Source organism: Leiobunum rupestre, chromosome 7 (genome assembly GCF_980474605.1).
Source record: "Leiobunum rupestre chromosome 7, qqLeiRupe1.1.hap1, whole genome shotgun sequence".
NCBI classification, from domain to species: domain Eukaryota; kingdom Metazoa; phylum Arthropoda; class Arachnida; order Opiliones; family Sclerosomatidae; genus Leiobunum; species Leiobunum rupestre.
Genome location: NC_143390.1, coordinates 47784825 through 47801704, shown reverse-complemented (window position 1 = coordinate 47801704; position 16880 = coordinate 47784825). Strand labels below are relative to the sequence as shown.

At 35.6% G+C, this 16880-nt stretch overlaps 2 protein-coding genes across 3 annotated transcripts; both read left to right on the top strand.

Annotated features, from left to right (window-relative positions):
- Nucleotides 1-1307: 1307 nt before the first annotated feature.
- LOC149936567 (uncharacterized) lies at nt 1308-2833 on the top strand. 2 transcript variants are annotated; one of them, XM_090153079.1, is made up of 4 exons: nt 1308-1612; nt 1748-1784; nt 2378-2458; nt 2527-2833. In XM_090153079.1, the coding sequence occupies exons 1-4, from the start codon at nt 1592-1594 to the stop codon at nt 2775-2777; spliced, it is 390 nt and encodes a 129-aa protein (XP_090009205.1). In that variant the 5' UTR covers nt 1308-1591; the 3' UTR covers nt 2778-2833. The 2 variants fall into 2 exon arrangements, with proteins under 2 accessions (XP_090009205.1, XP_090009207.1); XM_090153081.1 differs by lacking the exons at nt 1308-1612; nt 1748-1784 and adding an exon at nt 2210-2313.
- An 803-nt stretch (nt 2834-3636) lies between these two features.
- On the top strand, nt 3637-16770 carry LOC149936566 (uncharacterized). The gene is made up of 9 exons (XM_090180713.1): nt 3637-3751; nt 3829-3864; nt 4311-4451; nt 4801-4851; nt 5944-6099; nt 10966-11019; nt 12035-12298; nt 13537-13797; nt 15727-16770. Exons 1-9 carry the CDS (start codon nt 3706-3708, stop codon nt 16671-16673), a joined length of 1956 nt encoding a protein of 651 aa, XP_090036839.1. The 5' UTR covers nt 3637-3705; the 3' UTR covers nt 16674-16770.
- The last annotated feature ends 110 nt before the right edge of the window (nt 16771-16880 follow it).

Genomic DNA, 16880 nt, shown 5'->3' with positions numbered 1-16880 from the left:
CAAAAATCTTAACTAACGGTTTGTTTCACCACCAACCAGCAAAAAGGTGGACTACGTTAGATTTTAACCTTTTTATTCAACCTAGTAATTTTGGAAGTCACACTATTGGCTACTAACATATTTATTTAAGCCAATGGAAAAAATCGAAATTGAGAAGGAATTTTTGCGTAGGAATTTTAGTCAGCCCAATGTAGCTTTATTGAAATTTATAAACTCGCTCGGTTTGTGCGGATGAAGTTAAATTATGAGTAATTTAGAAAAATAAAAGGTTGGGGAAAATGACCAATAAGTAATCGCTTTCCGAAAATGGAACAAGTCGTCGAAGTGGGATATTCCACCAGCGTTATTAAAACCCATAGCAAGCCTAGAAGAGTTAGGCCTAGGCTCAAAAGAATCTGCAAAGACTCCAACCTTGTAGATGCGCTAGAAAATCTCAACCTGAATTTCAACTATTTTTTCCAATATTTCCAATAAACTTTCTTCTTTTATTTGACAATGAAAATTTATTTTAGAACGTGAGTGTCCGAGAATTTCATTAATTTGCAAATCCTTGGTTGTTCAAACCGGTTTTTTACTAAAATAATGGCCGTCGGTTTATCAGACGTAGAGCTAATTGGGCGACGGCATGATCGGCATTTGACGTCAAATATTACGTAGGGTACGGATGACGCAATATCTGTGAAACAAACCGTTAGTGAAGAAATAGAGCTAGTGGCATACTTACGAGTAATTATGTTACATATGCTACTACCTATGATCTAGCGTCTGCTACAGACAAATTAAAAGGCCTAGTTTTCGGTTGCGAATAGACTTTTAACCCTAAAACTGAAAAAACAGCGTTCCTAGCGGCAAAAAAATTAATTTTATTTATCCATCATCAAACTACCTACTTTATACTAACTAAAAAACATGTAAGGTCTACAACATGAAACTGATTTCAATACATTACGTGAGTAATGTTATCTGCTCGAGCGCATAGACCGACGCACCATCTACTTTCGGACAAGAGAAATTTGTTGTATATATAATTTACTTTTCCCGATTTTGGGCAGCACAATAAAAACTGAAGCGGTACTGTATATTTCTTTATTTTTCTAATTACTCAAAAACACTAGGTGTTTCTACAAAATGCGGAAGGTCACGTGTAAATGATTTTAGTAATTGCAGATAGAGAACGCGCTGGTGTTGATAAAGATTTTGGAATTAGACGTTCACGTGCGAAACGCGCGTGTCAATTATGTAGTAAATATTTAATTCATTTAATTTTTTTATTGTGTTATTTTATGGAAACACCTATTGCAGATTGTCTACTATTTCGCCTCCGTTAAAAGTTCACAGAATCGTTTAAAAATTCTAGCTTCCCTTTCCGTCGCGTGATTCGGGTATTATGTAGCTCCACCCTCAAAATTCAAACGATTCTGTGTCCCTTTCAATTAATTAATTCATAAATGTTCAAACAGTTTCTAGGCGCGTCGTAAATACCATTTTATGACCAATACAACAAAAATCCATTCGCGGAAACAGCGCTTTTTTATCCAACTATTTTAGAAAAGGATAGAACGGCTGTTAATTGAAATAGGAATCCTTTAAAATGGCTCCTACATTTTTACTGGTAAGAAATTTAAAAGAGATTATTCAGGTTAAGCCCATGCTAGAAAACGTGTATGTTTGTAGAAGTGTAGAAGTAGCTTTATTGCGTACAATTTAAGCTCCTACAAGGGTTTTATTCTAAATGTTATATTTTCAGATTGCGGCGTGCCTTTCTTGTGTTGCGACATTTACAAGTAATTATTTTATTCGCTTGTAGGGTCACAGGTTTTTGATATTTTAGACCAGCAAATCATGAGAATGCGTAACGCGAACATTTGCGTCTTCCCCCGACTTTTGATTCCAAATTTAGTTAAGTGTTTCTCTCACCTCCAATAGTTCTGATATTGGCCGCTTCCTTATAGGACTTTTGACAGTTTCGGCCAAAGGGTCCGACATTCGTACAAATCTCGGACACTCCAGAGAAAAATTATTTTAAAAATTTAGAAATCCTATTGAAAATCCGGAAATCTGGTCGAAAATCAGTTCCAAAATCTCAATATCTACATAAAAAAAAAGAAATCAAGACCAAAATCGTTCTCTGCAATCACAAAATCAGTTTCTGATTTCTGAGCTTGAAGTGAATTACTCCGCCATCTGTGTTTCCAATAGGATACTGATTTAAAAATGAATTTAATGCTTTTACTAGTAAATTAAAATAAATCCATAAGCCTATCATTCGTCATCAGCTTTTTCCAATGCCGGAACCCCGACGTTCCCCTTTACGTATGTTCGTGAGTTTCCGAAACTGCTTAGTGCTTATTAAACTAACGATATTTTGTCTCTAAAGGGCAAACCGAAGCTTCGCCCAGTAACGGTGACCAGAAATCTTGCGCTGAAATACGAAAGTATTTACAAGACAAAGGAAAACGTATGTTTAGTTCACGTAGACGTTGGGTGATTGCAATTCAATTTCTAATTTCATTGTTTTATTTGAAGCGGATCCGATTTGGCCTGATTGCGATAAGAATGGCTCCTATTTGGCCGTTCAATGTCGACTCCCGGTACAGTCGCGTTTGGACAAAAGATGCTTTTGCGTCTCTAAAAATGGCTACATTCTGAAAAAGGTGGAAAATTTGAGTCGGGTCGCTATGCGAAAGTGTCAAAGAGCCAGACGACAAAAAGATCTTTTTTCCGAAAAAAGTTACCATTTGAACTCTTTGGAAAACGACTATATTTTGTTGGGTTAAGACGGTTGTGAAGTTTTTTGGTTGTCTTAATAAATGGGCATTTGCGCTGTATCAAACTGTATAGTTTTATTTATTATTATTTTAAATAATGTTAAATGGGTTCCTTTGACGTACAACCATAGGTTTATAATGATGTTTCACATTAGTGTGTCAGTTCCTTATCTTCATGTAGAATTTTAACTGAGAACCCTTTTTAGAATGACCATACATTTTTGGTGGACTTCAGACTACGCCAGTACTTCCACTTTAAAGCCTGGTTTTCATTAGGGAAAAAACGCCACGACGGTGAACGTCGACGCGAAAAATTCCCGTTAGGCCTAATGCAATATTTTTTGCGTCGACTCTCACCGTTGTGTCGTTTTTGCCCTAGTGAAAACCAGCCTTAAGGGATTTTATTAGGCCTAATACGTTGACGCATTATAATTGGTTTTTAATTGGTTATTTTTCTTGCTTGGTGCGTTTATATTTTTGGGTATGACGTCAGTTCTACGTCACTACACACATAGCTATCAGTAATTATCTCGACTAACTGACACACTTATGGAGCAAAATTCAATAGTTAATGATAAAACCTTGTAGTTTTAGTCTTACAATAAACCGTAATTTCATTTAATTAAAATTGTACGTCACTGCGGATATAGCTATTAGTAATAATCTCGACAAACTGACACAATAATGGAAAACATTATTTACCATAAGTTAATTCGGATTGTAGGTGAAATTAATGCTCCGTAATGAAAATGAACTTGAACAACAGATAATAATTCATAAATAAAGACTGTTGCGACTACATTCCAATATTTATTTTCGATAGTGAATAAGTTATAAATTACTTAGCTGAGCAAGAAAGCTAGTCGTGGAAAATTAATAATCTTCCGCAAAATAAAATTAAAAAACAATTGCTCAATTCTTTCTTGAACCTAATATCATGAAGCCAATTCTTTGGTTGCTTATCTGTTACTTGTCTTTTGTAGGTAAGATCTTGTCAATTATTTATTTTTAAAAGTTAAGAATCTAATAAGAAAGTAACAATTTTTTTAATTTAAAATAGTTTCTAAAGATACAGCCTGTACCAAAGCCAAGAAAGGTAGTTATGGATTGTCGAAAATTGCTTCCTAAAAAGTAGAGAACTGTCTGGAAACGGTTTTATACCATTCATCTCGGTAACCGTGGAAATACTGCGCGAATGGACGGCAATCAGATTGATATCTTATTTTCTATAAAATACATATTTATTGGAAATGTAATTTGGAATTCGGGAATGGATTTTCAATCTGGTTGCAACACTTTGTATCAGGAATGGACGGTAGTGAGGAAACTATATCAAATGGGATTGGAATGATTGCAAACAAATATTTGAACCGACATGGGAAGGGAATTTATATGGTTTCAATGGGAATGGGCAGGAATGATAAAAAGTATGTCAAATGGAATGGGAATGATTGCAAACAAATAGTTGAATGGAAATGAGACGGGAATGGTAACGTGTAAAGGTGATTTGGTTATCTAAATTGCCTCCCACAACATTTATAGAAACTCCGCGCAAGGTACAATGTCAAGCCAACGGTTTGTTTCAATGGAAACAATGCTTTGGGGATGTCTGTAGATGCGTGGACCCACAATCTGGCTCGACTACTTTGCAAAGTGTCCCAAAGCGGTTTGTTTGCCGCCCAAGTTAGTATTATCCTCAATATGCTCCATCGGAACTTCGACTAATGAATACAGGGACTTTTCGGTGTCACAGAACTGATTTAGAAAGCGAAACACTCTTCTTACTATCCCTGTTGGGGAAAATATGTGTAACAGTGACTGTACACGTGCAAAGGTATCACTATACATGCTTAAGAATCTGTAGACGCAAAAATACAGAACTCAATTTTTTTTTAAATGGCTACGCCTACGCACATGCGCAGAGATAGAGTTACGCATTTTAAGTCTTAGAGGGATGGGAGGGGAGCCGAAACATCCATGTATTCATTAGTTCAACAATACATTTTATAAATTCTTGAAATTTCATTTTCAGACGCGGATGGAAGCGTATGTTATCGCAACAGAAGGTTTTATAGAAGTCGAGGTAAGGTTGCACTTAGCTATAGTCGGGGAAAGTAATAGGTAACATAGTAAACATAAATATGACACTGAACGATTTCGCTATATGACTGCTACGCAGTGATTGTGTAATCGAAAGTTTGGATGAGGAAACTCGTCACACCCTACTATCTTCTGATAGCATAGTATGATGGCGATAAATACGACCGAAAACGTGATTAGGTCTCAAATTTTAAAATAGCTACCTTCAGAAACGATTCAGTGGCTTACAATAATCAATCTCATATTCCGATTCAATAATTATAAAGTAAACGTTATTTTTACTGTTGAAAGAATTTCAATTTTCAATATGCATTGGCTAATCCTTTAAATAGGCTGTCATTGGCGATTTCTCGTTTATCATCATCTGATACATCCAAGGACTAGTTACATATCTCAAATTGGTCCTTAGCCACGTAAAGATTTATATAAGCATTGGTGAAACAGACTACCTTAAAAAATAGTATCGGGAGAATAGGAAGTGTCATACTTATGATATTATATTACATTTGTCTATGGTAATATGGGGGGAGGGAGAATAACCAACCGGGAGAGATTGGTGTACGTGAATAACGAACGATCTAGTTACAAAACTTCCACGTAGGAAGGCAATTTTCTTCGCCAGTTAACGTACGAAATCACGGAAAATTTTTGTAAATAGTTTTCTAGCCTACGAGTTCGTCACGTTCACAACTTCAAGCACTTCCTCATTGGCTTAAAAATACGTCGAAAAGTTACCAGCCATCATTAACCCACAATTTTGAAAGGGCATTGATACAGTTAGATATTAATCATAGAAATGAATACATTTATGGTGTTAATTTTCTTGAACCACTGTGCACGCGTCTCATGGCTTTATTAGGTTATAAATGGAGACCTACAAGTTTTGTGTATCGCTATGTACTAATTACTTTCAAAGATGATTCTTTTAAGACCCATTACCATAAAATTTTGTAATCGGCTTTGTTGCCGTTGGAGGGTCTATTACAAACGTTTTTGCGTGCAAATGTCAAGGGGACCGTAGGTAATTACGCCATGGTTACAAGAATCTTCATTAGAAAAACATGTTTTGTGTTAGGGTTCGGACGCAATGTTTTATGCGCTGAGAACGGAGATTTCCTGAATCCACAATGCAAAAGAAGACAAAACGGCAAACCAATGGATTGCCATTGCGTTGACAGCAAGACTGGAGTTAAGAAGTCAGACGACATATCCCAATGTCCGCCCAAAAAAGGTTTGGAAATTCTCGTCATTCCATGAAAAAATTCGGGTAGCAAGAGTATGGAAAAGCACATATTCTACACACCATCCTCGCGTCTGCTTTCAACTTTTCGTGCTAATATTTCGTGCAGACGATCGCCATCCATGATGAAGTTTTGCGATTATAAAGGGAACGAACTTACGCTAAGATCTATGCGAGGAGGGTACCAGAGGCTACCCGTACAAAAATATGTCTATAGAAAACCCACGTTTTATCTCTATAGCTTTTCCTTGGTTTTTCAATGGGTTTTCTTTAGAAATTTGGGTCAATTTTCTGTAAAAAAACCCTTTTAAAGTTTTCTCTTTAGAATTATCTGATTGGTTTTTGAGGAAACAAACACTTTTGTACTGGTAAATATAGTGAAATTTCTATAGAATTTACCGATTGTTTTTTTTAATATAAATTTTTCAATTTTAAATAGTGGCATTTCTATAGAATGGGCTTATTTGTGTTTTAGAAAACACCAATTTTTAACTGTAGAAAATCTATAGAATTTACCGAATGTTATTTCAGGAAACATTATAACCCATCGAAAGATGTTCTTAACAATATCTTAGAACACTAAAGGTTTTTCTTTGTTGTTTCTATAGAAAAACTGAATAGAATATCTATAGTATAACTTTCGAATTTTATTAGAGTTCTTATAGCTTTATTTATAGAATTATTTTGGAGTTTGTTATAGAATTCTTTGAATATTATAATTTACTTTTACGAAAACTCTCTTTAAAGCTTGCAGAGGAGCTCAGATTAACTTGGGGTAGATGCCACAACAAATAACATCCGAGTGAACCTAATTGAGAGTATTTATAAAACAGATACTACACTTTGAACGTAGCCAAAATGCCGAGAAGCTGACATTAAGTTTGAGATATTCATATTCATAACAAATGATTCAATTTATGCAAACGGTAAAATGCAAAAGAAATAAAAAATTACGTCATATGTGGCGAACTGTGGCATCCACATTTCATACGAAATACTAGGCCTGAACAATCTCCTTCGCCGGCTTGATTTTTAAGAAGATCCAAAGTCTATTAATAATCGAAACGGTTTCAAATATTAAATTAAATTTCACTTAGAAAAACCATTATTGAATAACCAGAAAACAAGACTTTCAGTTAAGATGAAAGACCGGAGACTTGTTACCAGAACAAAGTGGAAATTAGATATCAGAAACCGTCAGAAGATGATCTTCCTGGCGACCAGACTTTCCGGCAGACCTGCAGAACAGACTTGGAGAATAGTTCTTCCGGTGGAGATTTGGAGACCCAAGTGACCATATATTCCGAATGAGACCTTGAGACTTGGATATCATATCTTGCGGTAGAGACCGACAACTTGTAGTCAGAGACTATTTATACGCTATGACCGGTAACACTGTGCATGGTCAATTAAATGCACCTTCTTGCTTAATTTCGTAAAGTTGAGGGTATTTTCTTGAAAAGCATCACACTGTCTGCAACATAATAAGTAACTGGTCTTTGCTATTAATTATCGTTTCTTCCGTTAGTTGTGATACGTGTAAGTAGGCGAATAATGTGTTTAAAGGATCATGCTCATACAGTTTATGCAATGTATATTTCAACAAGCCAAATCTGGAACCCGCTACCCGGTTACTTATGCTGTTTTCTAAAAAAAACAATTGGTAAATCGCGTGTAGAAATTCCACTAAATTTACAAATGAATAATTGCTGTTTAAAAAAACGGCCAATTTTACTATATACCCGTGAAAAACTGGTGTTTTAACAACAAAAAACACAGTAAATTCTATAGAAATTGAACTATAATTACCAGTGAAGTTTTTTAAAAACATTTGGTAAATCTATATAAATAACTTTAATAAAAGGTTCAGAAATTAACTCAAATATCGAAATAAAATCTACTAAAAAGCCAACGATAAACCATTAAAATAACCTACATGTAGGAAAAGTATTAAAAACCAAGGAAAACTATAGAGATAAAACTCAAAATGATCTTTTGTTATAGCAAATTGACCGAAATAGCTAAAGAAAATATATTAAAAAGCCAAAGAAAAACCATTAAAAACCCCGGAAAATTAATAGAGATAAAACTCGGGTTTTCAATAGACATATTTTTGTAATGGCTTGATGGGATAGCTCGAAAACTTATAGAGTACTATGGGCATATCTATAGACATTTGAAGTTTTTAAAACCATAAACATTTCCTAAAAAAAGTTAGTGGTATTTTCTTCGAAAATTATATAGAAAATGTTATTCCTATGGTGTCCCATAGCCTTTCTATAAACCTCTATATATTTCTATAGATTTTCTATACACGATTTTTGTACGGGTAATACTGCCATTTCATATTCTTTGCTACTTGAATGCATTTTTGGTTATTCCGATTTCTATCGAGCGGCGGTTTACAGGAGATTGTAAGCTTTACTTGATTCCTATACATTTTTCGTTCTAATTTATTTATTTTAAAATGAAAATGTATGGCAATCCTGTTTTCCAGTCGTTGAATAATTCGCGACCGAAGTCTTCCGCTACGAACCTTTGGTTCGCCCATAAGTTAATGATATCATTAACTTATGGTTCGCCATTGAAACCTAGATAGATAGCGGCTAAAGCAGGCGCTAATAATATTTACACATCGTTATTCGAAAATTTGACTTTATAGATAATGATACTTGCGTTTTAATATAATTTTTGCATCGTTTATTTAAGAAAAAATGTTGTTATGACTTTTTAATTTGTCTGTAGCAGAAGCTAGATCATAGGCGCTACCTCGGAAAAGCTTAGGCTCGTTGCTTTGCTCCCATTCGATCGAATTATTTTTTTGGTGTACCATTCGACCAAAAGTAGCCCAAATGTGGATTTTCAATTCAATATATTTTCGGTACCCTTCGACCGAAATCAAATTCCATTTTACTACCGTCTACAGAGGTCCTAAAGCTAACCTGATATAACCTAACCTAACCGGATCCGACTTAACCTAACCTAACCTTACCTACCCTAACGTAACCGAACCTAACCGGATCCGACTTAACCTAACCTAACCTTACCTACCCTAACGTAACCGAACCTAACCTGAACCATACTAACCTAACCTGACCGGAAATAACCGAACCTGACACAACCTGACCTAAGCTGACCTAACCTGGCCTAACCCAACCTTCCCTAACCTGTCCTAACCTAACAACCTAATCTAACAATCTGACCTAACCTAACCTATACTAACCTAACCTAACCTAACCGGACCTAAACCTGACCTACCCTGACCTAACCTAACCTAACAGGACCTGACCTAACATAACCGAATCTAATCAAGCTATGCCTTACCTAACCTCACCTATATTGATTGGGGATTTTGAATTTTCTAACCCTTTGGGCTCGAAAATATTTGCTCGAATGGGAAGGCTATTTTTCGATTGAATGGGACCTTTCGATTTCCCAGCCCATTGGGCTGGACAAAGGAAATTATTTGGTCGAATGATAATTCGGTCGAAAAGGACGGTACCGACTCGTTTCTGTCGCGAATAGGGTGGCCATTGGCAACCATTTGCAAGGTGAAATAAATGATCTAGTACGCAAAATGTATGGTTTCGGTATTTTAAAATTCAGAATCCTTGGTTTCACCAAAGATAATACAAACCTCGTACCATATGTAACATAATTACTCATAAGTATGCCACTGTACCTTTATTCCATTCAAAAATCTTCACTAACGGTTTGTTTCACCACGAACCAGTAAAAAGGTGGACTACGTTAGATTTTAACCTTTTTATTAATCCTAGTAATTTTGGGAGTCACACTATTGGCTAGTAACATATTTATTTAAGCCAATGGAAAACCTCGAAATTGAGAAGGAATTTATTGCGTCGGAACTTTAGTCAGCCCAATGTAGCTTTATTGAAATTTATAAACTCGCTCGGTTTGTGTGGATGAAGTTAAATAATGAGTAGTTTAAAAAAAGAAAAGGTTGGGGAAAATGACCCATACGGTTCGGTTCAGAGATCACTTTCCGAAAATGTAACAAGTATAAGTCGAAGTGGGATATTCCACCAGCATTTTTAAAACCCATACCAAGCCTAGAAGAGTTAGGCCTAGGCTCAAAAGAATCTGCAAAGACTCCAACCTTGTAGATGCCTCAGAAAAGCTCAACTATTTTTTTTCAATAAACCTATTTCTTTTATTTGACAATGCAAATTTATTTTAGAACCTGAGTCTCCGAAAAACTTTATTAATTGCATTAACAGCACTTGACAGTATATTGTAATTCATTTTAGCTCCTAAGCCTTGGTTGTTCAAACCGGTTTGTTTATTAAAATAATGGCCGTCGGTTTATCCGAAGTAGAGCTAATTGTTCGACGGCATAATCGGCATTTGAGATTCGATGACGTCAAATATGACATCAAATATGACGTCAAATATTACGTAGGGTACGGATGACGCAATATCTGTGAAACAAACCGTTAGTGAAGAAATAGAGCTAGTGGCATACTTACGAGTAATTATGTTACATATGCTCGTACCCTAGATTCGAAATAACTGCTTCTCTCTCTGGTCAATAGCGTTTAAACACTTCCTGTCGGAGCTGCGAAAACCTAAGCTCCATAGTTACTATATTAATCAACTATAGATTGCATCTTACAGCAACCGATGGAAGCCGGTGTTTCGCAGGTCGAAGTGGGTAATCGTTTCGCTATAAAACCGTCCACCGGAAAGCTCATCGACGTTTTAGGGTACGGAGTTCTATATTATCTTCATTTACAAGACTACAAAATTTAGAAAACCGCTGCTTGCGGCAAATAGGAATAACGCTCATTTATATCGCAGCTCTAGAAATAGACAAATAAGTATTTTTTTCCTCAGTCAAAAAGGGCTCCTGTCAACAGGAGAGGAAACAGCTGGAAAACAAGGGAACTGGTAAGGATAACAGTTGTAAAATTATATAGTATATTTCTAACGACATAAGTATTTATCTCCCTGTACTGCTCTTGAAATATGTACCTTCCCAGGCTTCCACTGATTTTTAAATTAGTTTCGTGATTATATATAGTCCGGGGGAGAACCCGTTATTACAAGATTTACTATTTTATCTGAAAATATTATTTATTTATTAGTAATTAATTTAATTTCTTCATTTTACATCGTTAGGTGGAGAACTAGACCTGTTATATTTTATTTTGAACCGCGATGTTGTTAAATATTCCGCGGTTTCGCGGAAAATAACTCCAATAGGCGCTAAATCTTGCTTAAATAAAACATTGGACAACAAGTGATATTTCCGAGAGCCAGGACCTGCAAAGTCACTGTTTATATAGTGTGCTTGTTGAAATAATGGACCTTTCACCTGTACGGTATGCAAAAAGTGTTTCCTTTTAATCAGGTAGCTTTTTTTTTTACATATTAAGGGTTAGGAAAAATACGACGCTCTGCTTACGGGTGAAAAGTTTCCATTATTTCAACAAGCACTTAAGTGTTCCCTGTAAACAGTAAGCTGAAGCGCCTATGGAAAACTGTCTCAACCCTTCGAAGGTGCGTGTTTCATTTCTTTATCTTACAAGGGAAGGTCTTGGACTGTAAGTCTGGGATATATATTATAATTTAAAAAAATTTGAACATTTGGCAAATGGGGGACCCTTGGGTGCCCATGAAATTAGCATATAAAATCCCATAAGGAATTTCCGGCTCGACCAAGGTCAAAATTTCCAAAGGTCATAAAACTTGACCTTTTGACTCTGCTTATAAATCCACCCGGCTGATACCTTCCTGGGGCATGGTCTAAAGGTTTCCATAACATTTTCTCGGATCCCAGACTTACAGTCCAAGTTCTTCCCTTGTTAGATGAATACTTACTTCCTTAGATTTTATATACGTGGCTAGTAGTAATTTCAAAGCTTAGAACGTTATTACTGTACGTATAATTTGTCGTTGATAGCGGAAATCCGTAAGCCGAAATGTCTCAAGAACGGCGATTACGTATCTGTTCAGTGTCCGCCATTGTTACGTAGTAGTAGGCAGCGAGGGCAAAGGCGACGCTCGTGTTGGTGCGTCACTGAGGACGGTCAAAAACTGAGAAGAATTCAAGGGAGAACCCGTCGCAGCGTTAATTTCTGTGACAACTTGCGGAACTTTACGGCTCCCGTGAAAGTAAAGGGCACTTGTAATAAAGAGAGGAAACGAAGAATTGGTGGCACGCAGCGTAAGTTTCTTGGGAAATCGTGATGGGTGTGCGCTTGCATGGACGGAGTAATCCATGGCGCTTGTCTCGTGGCTTTGAATCTATATAAGGTGGGAAATATATACATTCGTGGATCCGAATATGTGTGAAAAAAGCACAGTAATATTTTATAAATTTTATTTATATAAAATTAATTTTTATTATTATTATATAGATTTTCTTAATTTTTATTAATATTATTAATTAATATAAATTTAACTAATAATATTATTAATTTATTATAAAATTTATTAATATTATTAATTTATTGTAAAATTTATTAATATTATTAATTTATTGTAAAATTTATTAATATTATTAATTTATTGTAAAATTTATTAATATTATTAATTAATATAATTTTTATTAATATTATTAATTTAATCTTTTTTGTTAATTTATTGTAAACTGAATTAATTAATTGTTAATTTTATTAATTTATTGTTAATTTTATTAATTTATTGTTAATTTTATTAATTTATTGTTAATTTTATTAATTTATTGTTAATTTTATTAATTTATTGTTAATTTTATAATATTCATAGTAATTTTATTATATTCATATTAATTTTATTATATATTCATATTAATTTTATTCATTTATTGTTAATTTTATTAATTTCATAAATTTTTTTTATTTATTGTTAATTTTTTTTATTTATTGTTAATTTTATTTATTTATTGTTAATTTATTAACTTATTGCTAATTTTATTAATTTATTGCTAATTTTATTAATTTTATAAAGTTAACATTAATTTTATAAATTTAACATTAATTTTATAAATTTAACATTAATTTTATTCATTTAACATTAATTTTATTCATTTAACATTAATTTTATTCATTTGACAATAATTTTACTAATTTAATATTAATTTTACTAATTTAATATTAATTTTAGTCATTTAATATTTATTTTACTAATTTAATATAAATTTTAGTCATTTAATATTTATTTTACTAATTTAATATTAGTTTGATGCAATTAATATTAAATTTACTCATTTAATATAAATTTTACTCATGTAATATTAAATTTACTCATTTAATATAAATTTTACTCATGTAATATTAGTTTTACTTATTTAATATTAACGTAATTCATTTAACTCCTGGTTGCATATACGTGGTCTAAGTTTAACGGCAGTAGAAACCGAACTAGCGGTAATCATCGAACAATGTTGATTCGCTTTAAATATGGAATTTTTTTGCCTTGAAGGTCCGGAAAATTGGCCTCGATGCGAACGTAATGGAGACTACGAGTCTATTCAGTGCTTCGCTCCTGTGAAATTGACGGGCCAGGAGCGATGTTGGTGTTCGACGAAAGAAGGACGGAAAATCATGAGAGTTCCGGACAGGAGCTGGGAAACGTACCGCTTCTGCTCTTCTCTCAGGGAGAATGGGTTGCCTTACGCCACAGTTACCCCAATGCAACTCTGGAACATTTGGCAACAATTTATACAAAACCGGAACTCGTCGAGTACGTTTAACTATATAGTGGCAACAGTTGCGTAGGAACGTTTGAGAAGTTGGAGGTGGGCAAAGCAGTTTAAGCCCGGCGTTTCAAGATTATTTTGATACAAAACCATTACTTCTTAAAGGGGAACGGTCAAGCTTTAACTAGTTAGATGGCCCTATAGCCCATGAAAAACTAAAATATATGGCGAAAACCGCATCAAAAAATATTGAGTGGTTAATTTTTAATAAAATAAAGAGATTTCGGGAAATCGAAAAGCCCGCGTCCCCCGCGACACCTGGTGATAAGTCGGTGAGACGGAAAAACCACGTAAAAGCGCGCGCTGCTGAAGGCGCAAAAAAATTTGTTTTGCACGCGCGGCGCGTTCCAGTTATAAGAGACTTAAGCCTAAATTGCGCGATTTTAAAAGTTAGGATAGTTCGCAAATCGCTCATACGGGGTTAGGGGCGCTGGCGGCAGCCCTAAGATGGCGGCGAAAATTGAAACCCAAACACCTGGGGTTATTTTTCGTTTCAGCTTTTTGGGCCAAAAGCTATTTTTTCAAGACAAAAAAGGTACGTGTTATTATATTGAACGTCTTGTTAATCTTTTGATACGGAAAGAAGGCCATATTTGGAAAAGCTTGGCCGTTCCCCTTTAAGAAACTTAAGGACCATAGTTTCATATTTGCTCTATTAATGGGACTTTCAACTGTGGGGGGGGGGGGGGGGGCGGGTTTAGTCCATTTAAAATATTTAATTCGATCACCGCTCGTCGCATTTACAAAGTTACACTCTGATAACGTTTCAGTTACGTTTTTTGAATCAATTTTCGACCCCTCACATCTCTCTTCTACCTTTATTTCAGAAATTTAATTTTCAACCGAGTATAAAGTTGGGGGGTTCAATTACATTAGTTTTGGGGGGCATTTCTCCCTTGCTACCCCGTACCTACGCCCCTAAGTGGAAAAAATAAATTAAAAGGAATATAACCTGCAAAGCAATCTTTACGGAAGACCCCTTCAATTGCTCCACTTTCCTTGTACAGTGGCACCAAACATTTTTAAAGCCAAGGCAATAGAGCGGCCAGAGCTGCAAACTAAATACCTGAGGTTATATTCCCTTTACTTATCTATATTATTGGGTGCTGGCTCGAAGCGTCGTAAGTATACGTTACATAAAATTAACGTCACAGATCACGAGGCGAAACGGCACACGATCCGGCGAAATAATAACGTGACCGCCATGGGCGTCTTAATGTCATGGACGACCTGTACGCGTTAAAAACTACAATAGTTGATTTTATAAAATAAAAAGTGCTCTTGCCCAACTTGTTAAAATGTTGCTCTTACGTCACAAGACACAGCTTAGTTAGTATATTTTGCGCACGAGCGATTTGCACGCGCGCTAAAAAAAACCTATATTCCTCGCGACTGTAGCTCGCGCTAGTACGCTTGTGAAAGTAAGAGACTGTGACGTAAGAGCTACATTTCAACAAGAAGGCCACGTTAGTTTATAAAAAGAACTATTTTCGTGGTCTAGAATTTCCTAACAAACTGTGGAGGCATACAGCGAATAACGGCTGAACAATTTTAGAAAATCTCTATACGATGTATTTCGTACCAAATTCATTGTTTCTTCCGAAACATATTTTCGAGCATTAACGAGAGTCCGCTAAGGCAGCGGTTTCCAAAAGGTGTTCCGCGGAACCCTGGGGTTCCGTAAAAGGGTCGCAGGGGTTCCGAGAATTCGCAGCGCGGCCATCTTTGTTTGTGTCAAGAGTTTAAGATGAGTAAACAAAATGAGTTGGGGTGCCGCCATAATTAGGTGGATAATTTAGGGTTCCATAGCAAAAACAAATTGGGAACCGCTGCGCTAAGGTACTGGTCTCGAGCGAATAACACCAAGAGATAGATGCTTGTGTGATAAGCTTATTATTAATTGTCAAATTTAGGTAGGAAAAACTTTGAAGATGACAGCTTTCAAAATCCTCCTCGACCTGATGACAGCAATGGAGCTCCATGGAAGTGGATTACTGATTCTGATGAGGAGACCAATGACAGCGATGAAGACCCATGGGGATGGTTTACTGATTCTGATGAGGAGAAAAATGGCAGCGATGAAAACCCATGGGGATGGTTTACTGATTCTGATGAGGAGACCAATGACAGCGATGAAGACCCATGGGGATGGTTTACTGATTCTGACGAGGAGACCAATGACAGCGATGAAGACCCATGGGGATGGTTTACTGATTCTGATGAGGAGACCAATGACAGCGATGAAAATCCATGGGGATGGCTTATTGACTCTGATGAGGAGACCAATGACAGCGATGAAAATCCATGGGGATGGTTTACTGATTCTAATGAGGAGACCAATGACAGCGATGAAAATCCATGGGGATGGCTTATTGACTCTGATGAGGAGACCAATGACAGCGATGAAGACCCATGGGGATGGTTTACTGATTCTAATGAGGAGACCAATGACAGCGATGAAGATCCATGGGGATGGTTTACTGATTCTAATGAGGAGACCAATGACAGCGATGAAGATCCATGGAGATGGCTTTTTGACTCTGATGAGGAGACCAATGACAGCGATGAAGATCCATGGGGATGGTTTACTGATTCTAATGAGGAGACCAATGACAGCGATGAAGATCCATGGAGATGGCTTTTTGACTCTGATGAGCAGACCAATGACTCTGAGGAAAGCGACAAAAATAATAACGATAATGGAAGTGGCAGTGAAGAAGAGTTTTGGAATTGGTACTATGGCAGTGATAATAGCGATGAAGTTAATGATGCCAGCAAAGAAGAGAGCTCTAACAAGGGCGTTGATAAATCATTGAACTATGATGACTACTATTACTACAACTATGACCCTTATTATTGATAATAAACATATTTTTGACCGCGGACAATCTGTGTATAAATAATTGAATATACATTGTATATATCGTATATGAAATATATAATATAAATTTACGGAACTTCGTATCTGTTTGTCTCGCTATAGTCATAAACACACTTTGCCGTAGGGCTCCCAAATTGGCACAATGTTCTCAATGAACAAAAGTAAGCTATTTATGTTTTTTGTCCC